The sequence below is a fragment of the Sciurus vulgaris genome (genome assembly GCF_902686455.1).
Source record: "Sciurus vulgaris genome assembly, chromosome: 18".
In the NCBI taxonomy this organism is placed as follows: Eukaryota; Metazoa; Chordata; class Mammalia; order Rodentia; family Sciuridae; genus Sciurus; species Sciurus vulgaris.
In genome coordinates, this window is record NC_136479.1 from 2,141,491 (window position 1) to 2,156,076 (window position 14,586).

Genomic DNA, 14,586 nt, shown 5'->3' on the forward strand with positions numbered 1-14,586 from the left:
CCCCCTCTGGCACGTGGGCCACTGGGCAGTGCATGTCTTCCAGAGCAGGGCCGCAGTCTGAGACAGCTATGTATGCAGCTTAATTTTTGCTTAAAAATACTACAAAATTTGCTCTTTCAAATAGCAGCTATAGTCAAATAAGTATTTATTTAAAAAAATATATACATATGTATTATTTATTTTGGTACTAGGGATTGAACATAGAGGCATTTAACCACAGAGCCACATCTTCAGCCCTTTTTATTTTTAATTTTGAGACAGTCTTGGTAAGTTGCTTAGTGCCTTGCTAAATTGCTGAGGCTGACTTCGAAATTGGGATCCTCCTGCCTCAGCCTCCCAAGCCGCTGGGATTACAGGTGTGCATCACTGCACCTGACTTCAAATAAGCATTTAGATTTTATTCTCAAAGTGAACTTCTCAGGCTTTTCATTTTTCCCAGTTGATACTTCAAAATGATTTAATAGGTAATATTTCATCTATCATTTCCTTTTACTGAAAATGTAAAATCGTTCATTAAAACATAACCATAGCTGGGCACAGTGGTGCACACCTGAAATCCCAGTGGCTCAGGAGGCTGAGTCAGGAGGACCACAAGTTCGAGGCCAGTCTCAGCAACTTAGACCCTGTCTCAAAATAAAAAATAAAAGGCGATGGAGATGTGACTTGGTGATAAAATACCCCTTGTTAAAGCCCCAGTAACCTAAAAACAAACAAACAAACAAAAAACATAGCTATGGCAGCAAATTAGGACTGCCTTGAGAGAAAGCAAGTGTACCCTTTTGACTCTGTAAACATTGCTACCTGGAAATGGCCCTGAGAGGTACTTAACTGCGCTAAGAAGGAAACTTTTGCAGAATTCCATGAAGACAGAAGGCTGCCACGGTCAGGTTCCTCTATCATTACACACATAAGAACGCCATGGCCAGGTGACCAGTGTCTGAGAGCCCAGGAGTAGGATGTGACTGTGTGGGCTTTAGCCTCAGGAGGCACCTGGGCCCTTATGGGTGGCCTTGTGCCTCATGCTTCCCTTTTGTGATTTGAAATATCCAGTGGGTGTCCAGCTGACCCTGGAGGAGTGTTTAGGGGTGCTGAGGTATCTGGCTGGCATCCAGGGGCTGTCTGGAGGTGGCCATGCCATGCCCAGCTGCACTTATATGAGTTGAGAGCTGTCCCTACCTCCAGGCCTTTACACTGGCCAGTCCTTTGCTGAAAGTCTCTCTTCAGATATCTCTGGGGACTTCCCCTCCTTGAGTGTTTGCTCAGACATTGTCTTCCCAGTAAAGACTTCTCTGGTTGAATGTGTACTGCCCCCACCCACATAGTCCCATCTTCCTTCCCAGTATGGCTTCTTTTTTTGGTCGAACCCAGGGCCTTGTGCTTGCAAGGCAAGCATTCTACCGACTGAGCTATCTCCCCAGCCCCCCCCCCCCCCCCCCATTGTGGCTTCTTGAGGGCCTGGACTTGTTTTGTTCTTTGTATCTCCAGTTACCTGGCAGTGCAGGCCTGTGGCAGGTATTCAGTGGACTGGTGGTGCCACATGGTTGGAGGTGCTGGAGAGGCCTTGCTGTATCACATAGAACATGTGATGGACAAGGAGGGGTGTGAGTCTGTATTACATCACGTGTTACTGCCACTTCAGAAATTCACAGTTCTTTCCACACATCACTTGGATGTTATTTCAAAATGATTGGTCTCTCTTCTTTTTGTGGTTCTGGGAATTGAACTCATGGCCTCACATATGCTAGGCAAGCATTTTACCATCCTTGGTCAAAACATGAAATATTTTATAGTTTTTATTTTGATACAGGGTCTTGCTAAGTTGGCTGTGTTGGCCTCTGACTTGCCAGTCCTCCCTCCTTGCCAATCCTCCAGGCCTCAACCTCCTGAGCAGTTGGATTACAGGCATGCACCACCATGCCTGGCTGTTTTCTTTCTGACTTGTGAAGGCTGCTGCATTTTGAATTTGAAACCTTAGGGGAAAGTGAAACTTCAAAATGTATGAAACAGGGCTGGGGATGTGGCTCAGTGGTAGAGCATTTGCCTAGCATGCATAAGGCCTTAGGTTCAATCCCCAGTGTTTCAAAAAATAAATAATAGAAATTAAAAAATGTAGCCAGGTGCAGTGACACATGCCTGAAACCCAGTGACTCAGAAGGCTGAGGAAGGTTGAAGAAGGAGGATCGCAAGTTCGAGGCCAACCTTAGTAACTTAGTGAGACCTACAACTTAGTGAGACCTTGTCTCAAACTAAAAAAAGGGCTGGGCATGAGACTCAGTGATAGAGTGCCCCTATGTCCAATCCCCAGTACTGCAGTTAGTCAAAGCAGTAAATAATGTATGATTCATGTTTAGCTGTCCTTATGCTTCAGGTTCCAAATGTAACTATGTCCCCCTGCTATTGCAGTGTTGTGTCAGCAGCTTCACCCTTCCTGAACCCTCCCAGCACCTATAAATGTTTACATGGCTACCTCACCACTGTAACCAGATGGTTCTGGAGCAGGAGGTCAGCTTCTGTTGGCAGGGACCGTGTCTGTCTTCTGGCCATATTCCCCAAGCCTTGCTAGCCTAGTGGCCATGTTTGCTGAGTAACTGGATGAATAATGTAGTTCATTTACCTCCTTAAAAAACTTTGATGGCTGGAGATGTGGCTCAGGGGTAAAGCATTTGCCTAGCATGTGTGAGGCCCTGGACTCAATCCTCAACACCAAAGAAAATGAAGGAAGAAAGAAAATAAGTTATTTAACTGGGAAGTCTTAAAAAAAAAAAAAAAAAAAGGAAACTTTCATAAGTAAAATGAGTGACTATATTCTCATGAAATAACAAAAACCATGCCTTTGAAGACTATGGTATATCTTCAGAAGTCTCTCCATAATCCTGGGCTAGATATAGCCGGGTATGTTAAAGGTCCTGGATCTCCCATCAAGCCTTCCAGGGCTGTGAAGTTGCCAATATGCTCTGAACTGTCCAAAGAACACAAATGTGCCTGCTGAGCAGGATAGGTGAAGGCCTGGCAGAGGTTTTTCCAGAGTCCTGGAAATTCTAGGTGGAGGGAGTTGGTGGCTGTAAGTTCTCCCCACTTCCCATTCCTGCCCTGCCATCCCACCTTACCCCTGCATCTGGTTAACCTGGCTTTGCCTTCAAGGAGAGGCTTATTGATGCCTTCAGACTTTTTATTAGAATTGTACTTTCAGGAGCTGCAGTTGTAGCTCAGTGGTAGAGCACTTGTCTAGCATGTGTGCGGCACCACATAAAACAACAAATTAAAATAAAAGGTATTGTATCCATCTGCAACTGAAAAAAATAAAACAAACCAAAAATTGTATTTTGGCTTAGTGACATTGCCCAGCATCTTAAAGGAAAGAGTTAGCATTGGGTACCTTGATGTTTATAGTTGGGAAAGACCTGTTTGAAATCTCTCTCTCGAGACAGGCTCTGGGAAGTATATGGAATGCAGTTTGTCTAGCCACTGGCTTTGTCATGGTGCATAGATCACCCTCAGGGTGTAGTGCTCATCATAGACTCATGGGAGAAGTGGCACCTAGTGCCCCTTCACCTGTTGCTGTGTCTACTGGGTGGGTGCTCTGTCTACTCTCTGTGGAAGTGACTCCCCCTGCAGGAAACAGCTGCTGGGGGTGGGGGGGGGCCTCTGGTGCTACAGGTCACATGGGCTTAGTGCTTCTCCTGTTCCAGTCATCTGGCTGGTTGTGTTCCTATTCTGTAGCAGCTTACTGTACAATGGAAGAAACAGTGTGTTCTTCATAGTAGCCAGACCTGGGTTCCTTGGTGTGCTTTTCATCTCTATTTCGTGCTGAGAGTTTCCTTTGTTAGTTTAAAAAAAACAAAAGACAAATCAGAAATTATTGGGTATAATCTTACAGCAAGTGAAATGTCAAAGGCTGGCATTTGAAAATAGCATTGTCAAGCAGAGTTCTAGCCAAAATCTGTGTTGTGACCAGCTGAGCCAGGAGTCCAAGAGAAATTGGACTAGGCAAGGACTGGTGCCTGGGTGGTGTTTCCTCAAACATGGCCCTGGGTGTCTTTCTACTTGGTTGGGAGGGGATGGCAGTCCAACTCTCAAGGAGGACAGCATCTACCCAGACTTTTGGGTTCATGGCATCTTTGCTGGCTTGGTGTGCTTTACCCTCTGCTGCTGAAAAAGCAGCTATGTTACCATAGCCTAATGGGTTGTGCCTGCTACCATCTTCTCAGCCTCCATGTGGGCCCAGTCCCTGAGACTTTCCTGCCACTGCTTCTGCAGCCCCCTCAGCCACTCTTACCCTTCCTCCCATGGACTTGGCTTGGCTCTTGGGTGCCTTAAGTGGGCTTGATGTTATGCTTGCTCTTCCTTAGTTCAGTGTCTCTCACCTTGAAGTCACAGCCCTCGATGGGAGTTTTACTACCATTTTATGCTGTTTGTAGCACAAAACTAAGTTTTGTCATTTCCAAAACATTGTATTAGGATTTTTAAGGCTCTTCACAGCTGAAGAGGCACCTCACCCTCTCTGAGGATCCTGGTGACCTATGTTTGTACTTCTTCTGTCCCAGGGGGAGCAGAGGGTTGACTGTACAGAGCTAAGTTCTGGAGGGGCTGCTGAAGACCTCCTGGGGCAGGGCAGAGTCTGTCAGGCTGGAGCAGGCTTCTCAGTGGGAACTGTCAACTCCTGGGTCTGATAATTCTTTGTTGTGGGAGTGTTCTCTTGATTCTAGGATATTTAGCAGAATCTCTGCCTCTACCCACTATATGCTAATAATACTTATTTCCTCCCCCAAGTATGACAACCCAGAATGTCTCCAGTCATTGCCAAGTCTCACCAGAGGGTGCAAAACTGCTCTGATTGAGAGCTCCTGCAATAGAATATGTGCCAGGGCACCTAAGTCCTGGGGACTGAGCCCTTCTGGTGGTGTGAATAGCACTGCATCTCTCCTGGTGGGCTGGACTTTAGCATGGCCCTGTGCTTCCTAGGACTGTGCCCATTGCCTGCTGTCACACCTACTACTTGTGAACTGAGCACATGCAGTCCCCTGGAGAGAAGGCGTTTTTCTGGCACATCTAGCCTAACCAGGTGCTTTTGGGCCCAGGGTTTGAAGTCCTCTGCATCAAAACATCAAGTGGCACATCCACAGTGAAAACAGCTGCTCTTAAATGCCACCATGGTTGTCTTTTTGATTCAGTTGAGTCTTACTCAGCTATCCCCCAACACAAATAACAGCAAAGCTCACTTCCTATCCTTAGAATCTCAGCTCTAATGGCACCTCTGGTCTTCTCACACACCTGGGTGTTTCCATGGTGCTTACTCTTCTTTGTGGACAAATGTTAGCATTGTGGCCACCAATGCTCTACTTCCTCTTGAGTCAGTCCTGCCTGATGTTGGAGTCTGTTGGGGCAAGTCAAGCTGTCAAGACATCCCTGTGTTTTCTAGCAACACCCTATTCCCATCTGACTGGCAGCTGTGACGGATCCTGGGAGTTGTGGGGTCATACCACCTAGCTGGACGAGGGACTGACTGAAACACAGACTTCCTCTTTTGAGGGCAGTGCTCTCCTGTGAGAATCAGTTCTGGAGACCTTTATTTTTTTATTTTTATTTTTTTTTAATATTGAGACACAGTCTCACTAAGTTGCCAAAACTGGCCTTTAACTTGTGATCCTCCTGCCTCAGTCTCCTGAGTGCACTGTTATTTTGGTTTTGCTTTTTGTACCAGGTGTTGAACCCAGGGATGCTTCACCCCTGAGACATACCCCCAGTTCTTTTTATTTTTTATTTTAAGACAGTATCTCACTAAGTTGCTGAGGCTGGCTTTGAACTTGCCATCCTTCTGCCTCAGCCTTCCAAGCTGGTGGTATTACAGGCGTGAGCCTCTGCACCCAGCACACTTGTCAGTTTTTAAGGAAATAATGCATTCTCTTGAACAGCCAAATTGAAGCTGCTTGTATTAGTTGTGCTGTTGTTGACCACTAGCTCTACCCACCTCATCAAAGGCTCTGCTTTCCCTGGACTGGAAACCAGGTCTGGGCCTGCTTTCCTCATCTGGTAGAGAAGCAGCTGGACCCAGCTTTCAGGAGGACAGCATTTGCCTTTATCTCTGGCATCCCTTCTGTTGTCTCCTTGAGCCTGACTTGGCAGGAGGCTGAGCACAAAGAAGAATTTAGGTAGGGCCTGTGAACATACCCATGTGGATCTGACTTACACATTTGATGGGACAGGTATATGGACCTCTCCCTTCCTCTGCTGTGGGGCAGTGGTGGCTGCCCAAGGCATGGCCAGGTCAATTTCTGACAACTGCTGCAGTACCTGGGACTATGCAGTGTAAAGTGCTGGTTCCTTCTGCTTCCCCGCTTTTGTGTTCCTCTAGGTCAGCATTATCCTGTTCTGTTGTCTCAGGCCTGAGGGTTTGCTCACAGGGTGGTCCTAGCACCCTATGTTGTGTCTGGGAACCTTGTAAATGCTCTTAGAGTGGTGTTGTACACAGTCCATTTATAGCATGACTGGCCTGATTGGTGAGGAGAATCTTGGCTGATTGTGGTTCTTGCTGGCCTTGAGCCTGGTGATCATGAGCTTTCCCCCATTTACCATAGTCCCTGAAGACGGAGAGTTCTTGCTGATCTCCAAGGGGAGAGTTGTGAGAGTGTGAGTAGATTTATGTTTTGTAGACTTTGTTGATAGGGACAGTCATTAAGGTACCAACTAAACCCTAGGACTTTGACACCTGGTTCCTTGTAAAATAGGGTACTTATGAAATCTGTAAGGTACACTTAATGCCCAGCTAGAGGACCTTTCAAGAAAACATTAGCTTTCCACAAATAAATGGTGCTTTTTGGATACCCAGGCCAACTAGAGGTTCTGTGTTCCTGGCCACACGTGGGGAGGGGGTCATTCATCCTTGGGAACATACAGGGTGTCCTGTAGTCAAGGCATGCTTTAGCTGTTGAGCTTGGGGCTCTCCGATGAAAGGTCATGGATGTTTCCAGTGAGTCCAGTAGTCTAGAGAGTTCTGTGCTTCCAGGATGCCAGTGCTGCTGCTCACCCTGGCAGCTAGGCCAGCATCCTGGGCACATAGGATTTCTCCCCCTAGAGGACACCTACCTTTTCATCAGCACAGAGTTTGGAACCTTTGGTTTCAAGTTATAGTTATCCTAGTTTTTGTTATTAAGAACATGGCATAACTAAAAATTTATACATAATGCCAGTTCTTTAACAACCACTTTTTGTCATTCTTTTGTTATTCTGTTCGTAGTTGTATTTAACAGTTTTGGAAGGTTAGTATTCATCCAGTTTTGCATTCCTACATTCTTTTGGGGGTTCTGGGAATTGAACACAGAGGTACTTTATCACTGAGTCACATCCCCAACACTTTCCTTTCTTTGGTTTTTTTTTTTTTTTTTTGGTGGGGGGACAGGGTCTCCCTAAATTGTTTAGGGCCTTACTAGGTTGCTAAGACTGGCCTTAAATTTGTGGTCCTCCTACCTCAGTCTCCTGAGTCACTGGGATTACAGGTATAGGCCACCATGCTTGGCAAGCTTTCTTATATATGTTTACTTTATTTTTTATTTAGAAGTAGTTTCAAACTTTTAGAAAAGTTGCCAGGAGAGTACAAAAGGTTCTAATATACTCAATCCAGATTCACCAATTATGTAACCATGTGTCCACACCTTTTATCTATTTTAAAGAGCTGCATAGTGTTACATTCAGTGTATAGATCCTGGTTTACCTAGACCTTCTCTGTTTTGAGCATCTAGGCTTTTTGAAGCTTTTGATATAATCCATTCAAAGGTGCCTTGGGGTGTGTGTGTGTGTGTGTAGTGCTGGGGAGCAAACTCAGGACTTTGCACAGGCCAGGCAAATACTTTACCACTGAGCTACATCCCTAGCCCTTTTTATTTTATTTTGAGACAGGTTACTAAGTTTCCCAGGCTGGCCTTGAATTTATGATCCTCCTGCCTCAGCCTCCCAAGTAGCTGGGTTCATAGGTATGTACCACCATCCCTGCTTCCTCCATATTTTTATACATGTTCTCATACCTTGCCTAGAGTAATGATAACCTTTCATACCCATAAAAAGGAGACTTTTCCTGGCCATGGAGCAGGTACAGAGTTACTGATGATGGCTCCTTGGTTGGGAACTGGTTGAGGTGTGTTTCCAGGTGACCTAGACTTCCCAGGGACAACTTCCCTGTGGAGCTGAGGTCCACACACTGAACGTGGGGGGCTGCCCAGGTGCCTACTGTTCTTGCCATCTGTTGCTGCTTCTCTACCTTGGTGTTCATCATGTTTGGGTCACAGGATATTCTTTCCAGATTTGTCTTTTTTATGTAATTTGTGGTCTCAAGAGGACCACCTCTTCTTGCTTTTGGTGGCTGAGTTGTTGTCTTGTGGCTTACTATGCCTGTGAACCCCCTTTTTTTTTTTTTTTTTTTTTTTTTAGAAAGTGTTTTAAAATTAGAGCTTTTTAGTTATACATTAGTAGTTGGGTTCATCCTGACAAACTCATATATGCATGGAATTGATTCAGTTCATGATCCCCCCATTCCCACCAACCCACTTGTCTTTCCTGTGTTTGGAATGTTTACTACCTTTCCAGAGCCCTGACTTCTCTCTATGTATCATTCCCTGTTTATATGGAAAGAGAAAAATCTTTTTCTGTCCTTTTAAACAGATTCACAGACAGTTCAAGAAATAGCTGTGTCCACGCTTCCTTTTTTACTTAAAATAAGAAAATTAAGCATTCAGTTGTCTTCAGCCATTTTGGGGAGTGCCAGTGCTGCGTATTGAACCCAGGGCCTTGCACATGAATGCTCTACCACTGAGCTACGCCCTTTTTAATTTTTATTTTGAGCTAGGGTCTCACTAAATTGCTGAGACTGGCCTTGAACTTGTAATCCTCCTGCCTCAGGCTTCCCAGTTGATTGGATTACAGGTGTGGACCACCATGCATAGTCAGATTCAGGTTATTCTGATAAGTCTGTTTTTAGTGTTTGAAAGGGTCATATGTTGGACAGTGACAACCCTGGCAGGCTGCTGTCCTGCAGGGACGAGAGGGGAGACCCTTGGTTTTCATATGCAGCATGGATTTCAGAAGCACATTGAAATAAGTCACATGCCCTCCTGGGTTCTTTAGTGGGCAGGAATATAGAGACCAGCACCTGGGTGCTCCAAGTACATTTTGTATTTTCTTTTTCTTTTTTTTTTTTTTGTTTGAGGGGGACTACCAGGGATTGAACTTAGGGGCACTTGACCACTGAGTCACACCCCCAGTCCTATTTTGTATTTTATTTAGAGACAGGGTCTCACTGAGTTGCTTAGTGCTTCACTGGTGCTAAGTCTGGCCTTGAAATCGTTATCCTCCTGCCTCAGCCTCCCAAGCTTCTGGGTTTATAGGCGTGTGCCACGGTGCCCAGCATCATTTTGTATTTTCTATCCTAGTCTAGTGGTAGGTGGGCCATTGCCACCATTGTGAGGACATGAGGGGCAGAGATGGGGAAGGGATTTTTCTGGGTGTGAATGCAGATTTAGCTTTAAATACTATCTGATTCTTTCTCAGTGCCCACTTCCATTTTTAATTGTGTTCCCCCTGAGACTTTTGTGTTTCAGTGTCTCATTGACAACTGTTCTGTAGTTGCTTTGTTGACATTTGCCTAATTGCTTTCCAAAATAATTTTAACAGCTACACCGGCTTTTGGTGCCAGCTGCAGTATGAATATGAATGTGCTTGCTGTATCACAGTCTTGCCAGCATTGGGTGTCTCTGTGTATCGTAAACATATTTAATCATTGCTCTTATCTACTCATCCCCCATAATTAAAATGCACATTGCTGTCTGGTTGCTGTAGCTTGGCCTTAGAAAGTTGGTTGGAGACTCATGCAGTGGTGAGGGAGAAGTGAGTAGCAGTGACTGGTATGAGCAGGTGAGAGGGTGGCAGCCCCAGAGGCCTGCAGAAGGTCAGACTTAAGTCCATGTGTGCTGGACAGTGAGCCATTTGTCTTTCTTCTCTTCTCTGTGTCCGCAGTATGACACCGTTCCCATTCAGTCCAGTGTGGTGTTATGTGCCTGCCCGTCTCCATCAATGGTGAGGACCCAGACTGAATCTGGCTCGGCCACTGGCATTCCTAGCAGTGGCAGCAGGCAGGGCCCCACTATGGACGGCACTACAGCTGAGGCCCGGCCAAGCACCAGCCCTCTGCAGCACACTGCCCAGCCACCACAGCCACGTAAGAAACGGCCTGAAGACTTCAAGTTTGGGAAAATTCTTGGCGAGGGCTCTTTTTCAACAGTGAGTATGTGCTGCTGCTTATTAAATGACCATGTTTCCCTTGGGAGGGCCAACTGTTGTGGAGCTAAGAGCTAGGACACCTGACTGCAGGTAGCATTCTTCCTGGGAAGTGCTCCCAAGCTTCTTCCTGGTGTCTGTCTCCTGCTATGAAGGCCATTGGAGTCTTCTAGACCTGGCTTCCCCAGCAGACCACCAGGAGTGTGTGTAGAATGTTTAAACCTGATTTTGTAGATGAAAGCTTTACAAAGCATCTCTTTTCGACAAGACAACATACTTCTATAGTCCCAGCTCTTAGGAGACTGAGACATGAGGACCGCTTGAGCCCAAGAATTTGAGACCAGCCTGGGCAGCATAGTGAGACCCATCTCAAAAACATCTCTTGATTTGTGGTTGTCCTTATAATACAAGTTAATTTCATTGTAACCTGATCTCAGCAGCTTGCATTCTGTGTTCTCCTATCCCAAGGAAGTTTTTGTGTTCCTGAGATTGAAAGTTAGTATCTTTTCAGAGATTTTTGGTAACAATTAATGCTTCTTTTAAATGTCTCTTTTTTAAATTGATTTTTATTTGTTTTAATATATAAAGTAGTATATCCCACATTTTTCATTCTCATTTTTATAAACAGTAACATTGTCACAGTACTATTCAGCATTATGAGATTTATCTGACTTGTGTTTTTCTCTGAAAGCAAAGAAACAAAGGTTGACAGCAGCAGCTGGGTTGCTGAGGTGGGACCCAGGAGGACAGTGGACTGGGACTGTGCAGGGTTGTGGCAGCTCAGAAGAGATCCTGACTGGGGGTGTTCTATCTTGGTTCAAAAGCACCTCCGCTGGCCTTCAGTTTTGAGACGGGTGCTTCAGGGTAGCCCTGGAGGCACCTCATCCTGAGAGAGTCCTGAATAACCAGTCTTTTCTTGCCAGCCTTTGTGAAGAAACCATATATGGAATTGTGGAATTTGTTGCCTCCCCTCCCTTTTCACATTTACGAAAGATTCAAAAATGCAAAGAACATGGAATATAGCTCACCTGCATTCTTAACATATTGTCATCTTGTTTTTTTTTTTTGGGGGGGTACTGGGGATTGAACCCAGTGAGCATTACCATTGAGCTATATTCCCAGCCCTTTTTTTTTTTTTTTAAATTTTTTTAGTACCAGATAATGAACCCAGGGGTGCTTTACCACTGAGCTCTATCCCCAGCCCTTCTTATTTTTTATCTTGAGGCTGGGTCTCACTAATTTACCCAGGCTAGCCTTGAACTTGTGATCCTCCTGCCTGCATCTCCTGAGTCATTGGGATGGCAGGTGTGCACCACTGTGCCCCGCTCTCCCCTTACAGTTGTAACTTAGATTTCTAATAGCAACTTTCATGAATAATATCGTTTACAAAAGGATTGTGTCCTCATGAAAGAGCCCTCAACTATGAATATAGTTCCAGTTGTTCTGTACTTAACTACCATTTAAGAGAGAGAAAACTGCCTTGAGAACCCTGGGCAGTAGTACCCCAATTTTTTGTTCTTATTACTTAGATTGTCCAAAGTTCTTCTCTTGGTTTGACTTAGTTAAATTTATCTCAACTGGAAATGAAGACTTACTTGTGGCATTGCTTGTGTCCCTGGATTAGGGAGTTTGTAGTAGGTGTCGCCCTTTCTGGGTGGCATAGTCATAGTTCTCACCCTAAACCATTCTTGACCTGGCCAGGCGGTACCTGGGAAAGTGCTGTGAGTCAGGAGCTCCTTCTTCTGCTGCTTATAATCTGTAGCCCTGTGTCTCAAATTAGGTGTTACCCTCCTATCTTTCTCACTATTCCTGAATTAGAGATCACTTAAAATTAGATTTCCAGGGGAGAGGCACAGTTACAAGGTTGAACCAAGATCTTGAGTGGGCAGATCCTGGTGTTAGTGCAGGAGAGACAAGAGGTCCCTGAGGATACCACAACATCCAGGGTAGCCTGCCATCATCCTGGGTCATGTGGAGGAATATGTTGCAAATGATTCTTTGGAACAGGACCCCCTCCCTTCCCATGGGAGACTTGTTAAAATGCTCAATTTAGATAACCAGAAAGATTACATAAATGTGGTCTTAGAAAGGATACCACTAAATAGCAGTACTCCCTAATAGTTCTTCTTCCCTTTTGCTACTTATGAAGCTAGCACATGCTCTTGTGAAGGATTGTGATATTGTATAAATGCACAACCCAAAGAAGAATGTTCTGCCCTGGCCCACTCCTCTCAGCCTCACTGATTAAAAACCACCCATACACAGCACATTCCTCTGGAAAGATCTTTGAGATCTTTCCACCTGAGTGCATATAACCCGACCTTGTTCACAATAATAGGCAAGCATCTCACAGTGCTTTTCCAGGACCATGCCTGAGGAATTCTGTCAGGAATCCTGTCATGATTTGATTCACAATCAGGGACTGAGTAAACCAAGTCTTCTGTGGGGCCCAGGAATTTCACAGGGACCAGTTTTATCTGCTCTCTGGTCCTCAGGCTGTTGCCCTACAGGTGTCTTAGGCACATTTGCACACACAGGCTGTGGTGGGGCCCCCTGTGGCAAAACAGTCCTGGCATGCTCTGGCCAAACCCTGGGCCCGTCAGCTACTTCCACTTTGATGCTTCAAGTGTGGTCAAGGTTATACAGTCTTTCTGCACTTGTGATGCCACACTTGGCACCCTGTCCTTGAAGTAGTGTTTGAATACAGGCTTCCGAAGTGGCAGTGTGAGTGTGTCCTGGGAAGGGGGCTTGCTCCTGTGCTGGTTTAGTTCCCTGTGCCCTTTATAGCTGTGCCCTTTATATATCAGATATTTACATCATCTGATGAAATGTGTGGTAGCAATTATTTGTGATTAAAGTCTAAGTTTAGGACTGCTTTTTGCATTGTACATATACTGAAAGGACATGTTCTTAGTTATTTTTTGAAGAAATTCCAAGTACCCACTTGTATTTGGATATGTTAGTTTACGGGTCCTCCCCCACCTCCCCCTGGCCAGTAGTGGGGATTGAACCCAGGGTCTGGGACTTGCTAGACAAGGTCTCTGAGCTACATCATCAGACTTAAAATTTTTATTTTAAAAAATGTATTTTGTGGGCTGGGGTTGTGACTCAGTGGTAGAGCACTTGCCTAGCATGTGTTGAGGGGTCAGTTTTTAGCACCACACATAAATAAAGTTCCATCAACAACTAAAAATATGTATTCAAAAAATTATTTTGTGACAGGGTTTCACCAAGTTGAATTTGCTTGTGATTCTTTTGCCTTAGTCTCCTCAGTAGCTAGGATTACAGGTGTGTGTCAGTGTGCCTAGCTACAAGGTTCTTTTTTTTTTTTTTTGATAACAGGATTGAACTCAGGGGCACTTAAGCACGGAGCCACATCCCCAGCCCTTATTTTTGTATTTTGTTTAGAGACAGGTCTCACTGAGTTGCTTAGGGCCTCACTGAGTTGCTGAGGCTGGTTTTGAACCCGCGATCCTCCTGCCTCAGCTTCCTGAACGGCTGGGATTATAGGCTTGTGCCACTGTATCCAGCTGCAAGGCTCTTGAATTCGTACTTTCACTGTGCTATAGGGACCAGTGGCAGCTGGTCACGAGCCTTCTGAAAACAGTGGAGAGATTTATATGTTTGCTGTTAACTATTAGAACACATTAACATGAGCAGCGGCTTTGTACTCTTGTTTGTTAGTATAGAACCAAAGGATTTATGTAATTTCAAACCTTGAGTTGGGTGGGGAAGTCTGTCTCTTCAGACTGTCTCCTGGTTATTACAGTGTGTGTTCTTTTCCTTCTCTTTTCCCCTTTTCTTCCCAAACCAGGTTGTCTTGGCCCGAGAACTGGCTACCTCCAGAGAATATGCCAGTAAGTACTAATTCCAGTGAGCTGTGTGTTTGGGACTTGGGGACAGAGCAGCCTACTGCACATGGCAGACTGGATGGCAGGGTCCAGAGGTTTCTCTGCTGATTTCAGGGTCTAGAACATTGTTGGTCATAGAGACTGTGAAGCTGGTGTGGGTGATTTTGGGAAAACTATCATTTGTACCAGTTTTATCTTTATGATTGTGTATTTACTATTTTTCACCTTTTCCAATTGTAGTAACTTACTTCTCTCTCACCTTAAGTTAAAATTCTGGAGAAGCGTCATATTATTAAAGAGAACAAGGTCCCATATGTAACCAGAGAGCGAGATGTGATGTCGCGCCTGGACCATCCCTTCTTCGTTAAGCTTTACTTCACATTTCAGGATGATGAAAAGCTGTGTATCCTTTGTGTGGTCTACACTATCTGACATCATACCAGTTATCCCTCTCATTGTGGAATCAGCCCCA

The 14,586-nt window shown here is 45.1% G+C and overlaps 1 protein-coding gene across 5 annotated transcripts in view; it reads left to right on the forward strand.

Annotated features, from left to right (window-relative positions):
* The window catches only part of PDPK1 (3-phosphoinositide dependent protein kinase 1), a 70,852-nt gene that overhangs the window by 19,123 nt on the left and 37,143 nt on the right, over positions 1-14,586 (forward strand). For 3 of the 5 annotated variants that reach the window (XM_079120332.1, XM_079120331.1, XM_079120334.1), the window contains 3 exons: positions 10,003-10,266; positions 14,078-14,120; positions 14,380-14,517. In XM_079120332.1, the coding sequence (XP_078976458.1) occupies positions 10,003-10,266; positions 14,078-14,120; positions 14,380-14,517 (445 nt within the window). Of the gene's footprint in view, positions 1-7,893; positions 7,968-10,002; positions 10,267-14,077; positions 14,121-14,379; positions 14,518-14,586 lie in introns of those variants that run through there. The other 2 variants (XM_079120333.1, XM_079120335.1) reach the window with 2 other exon arrangements.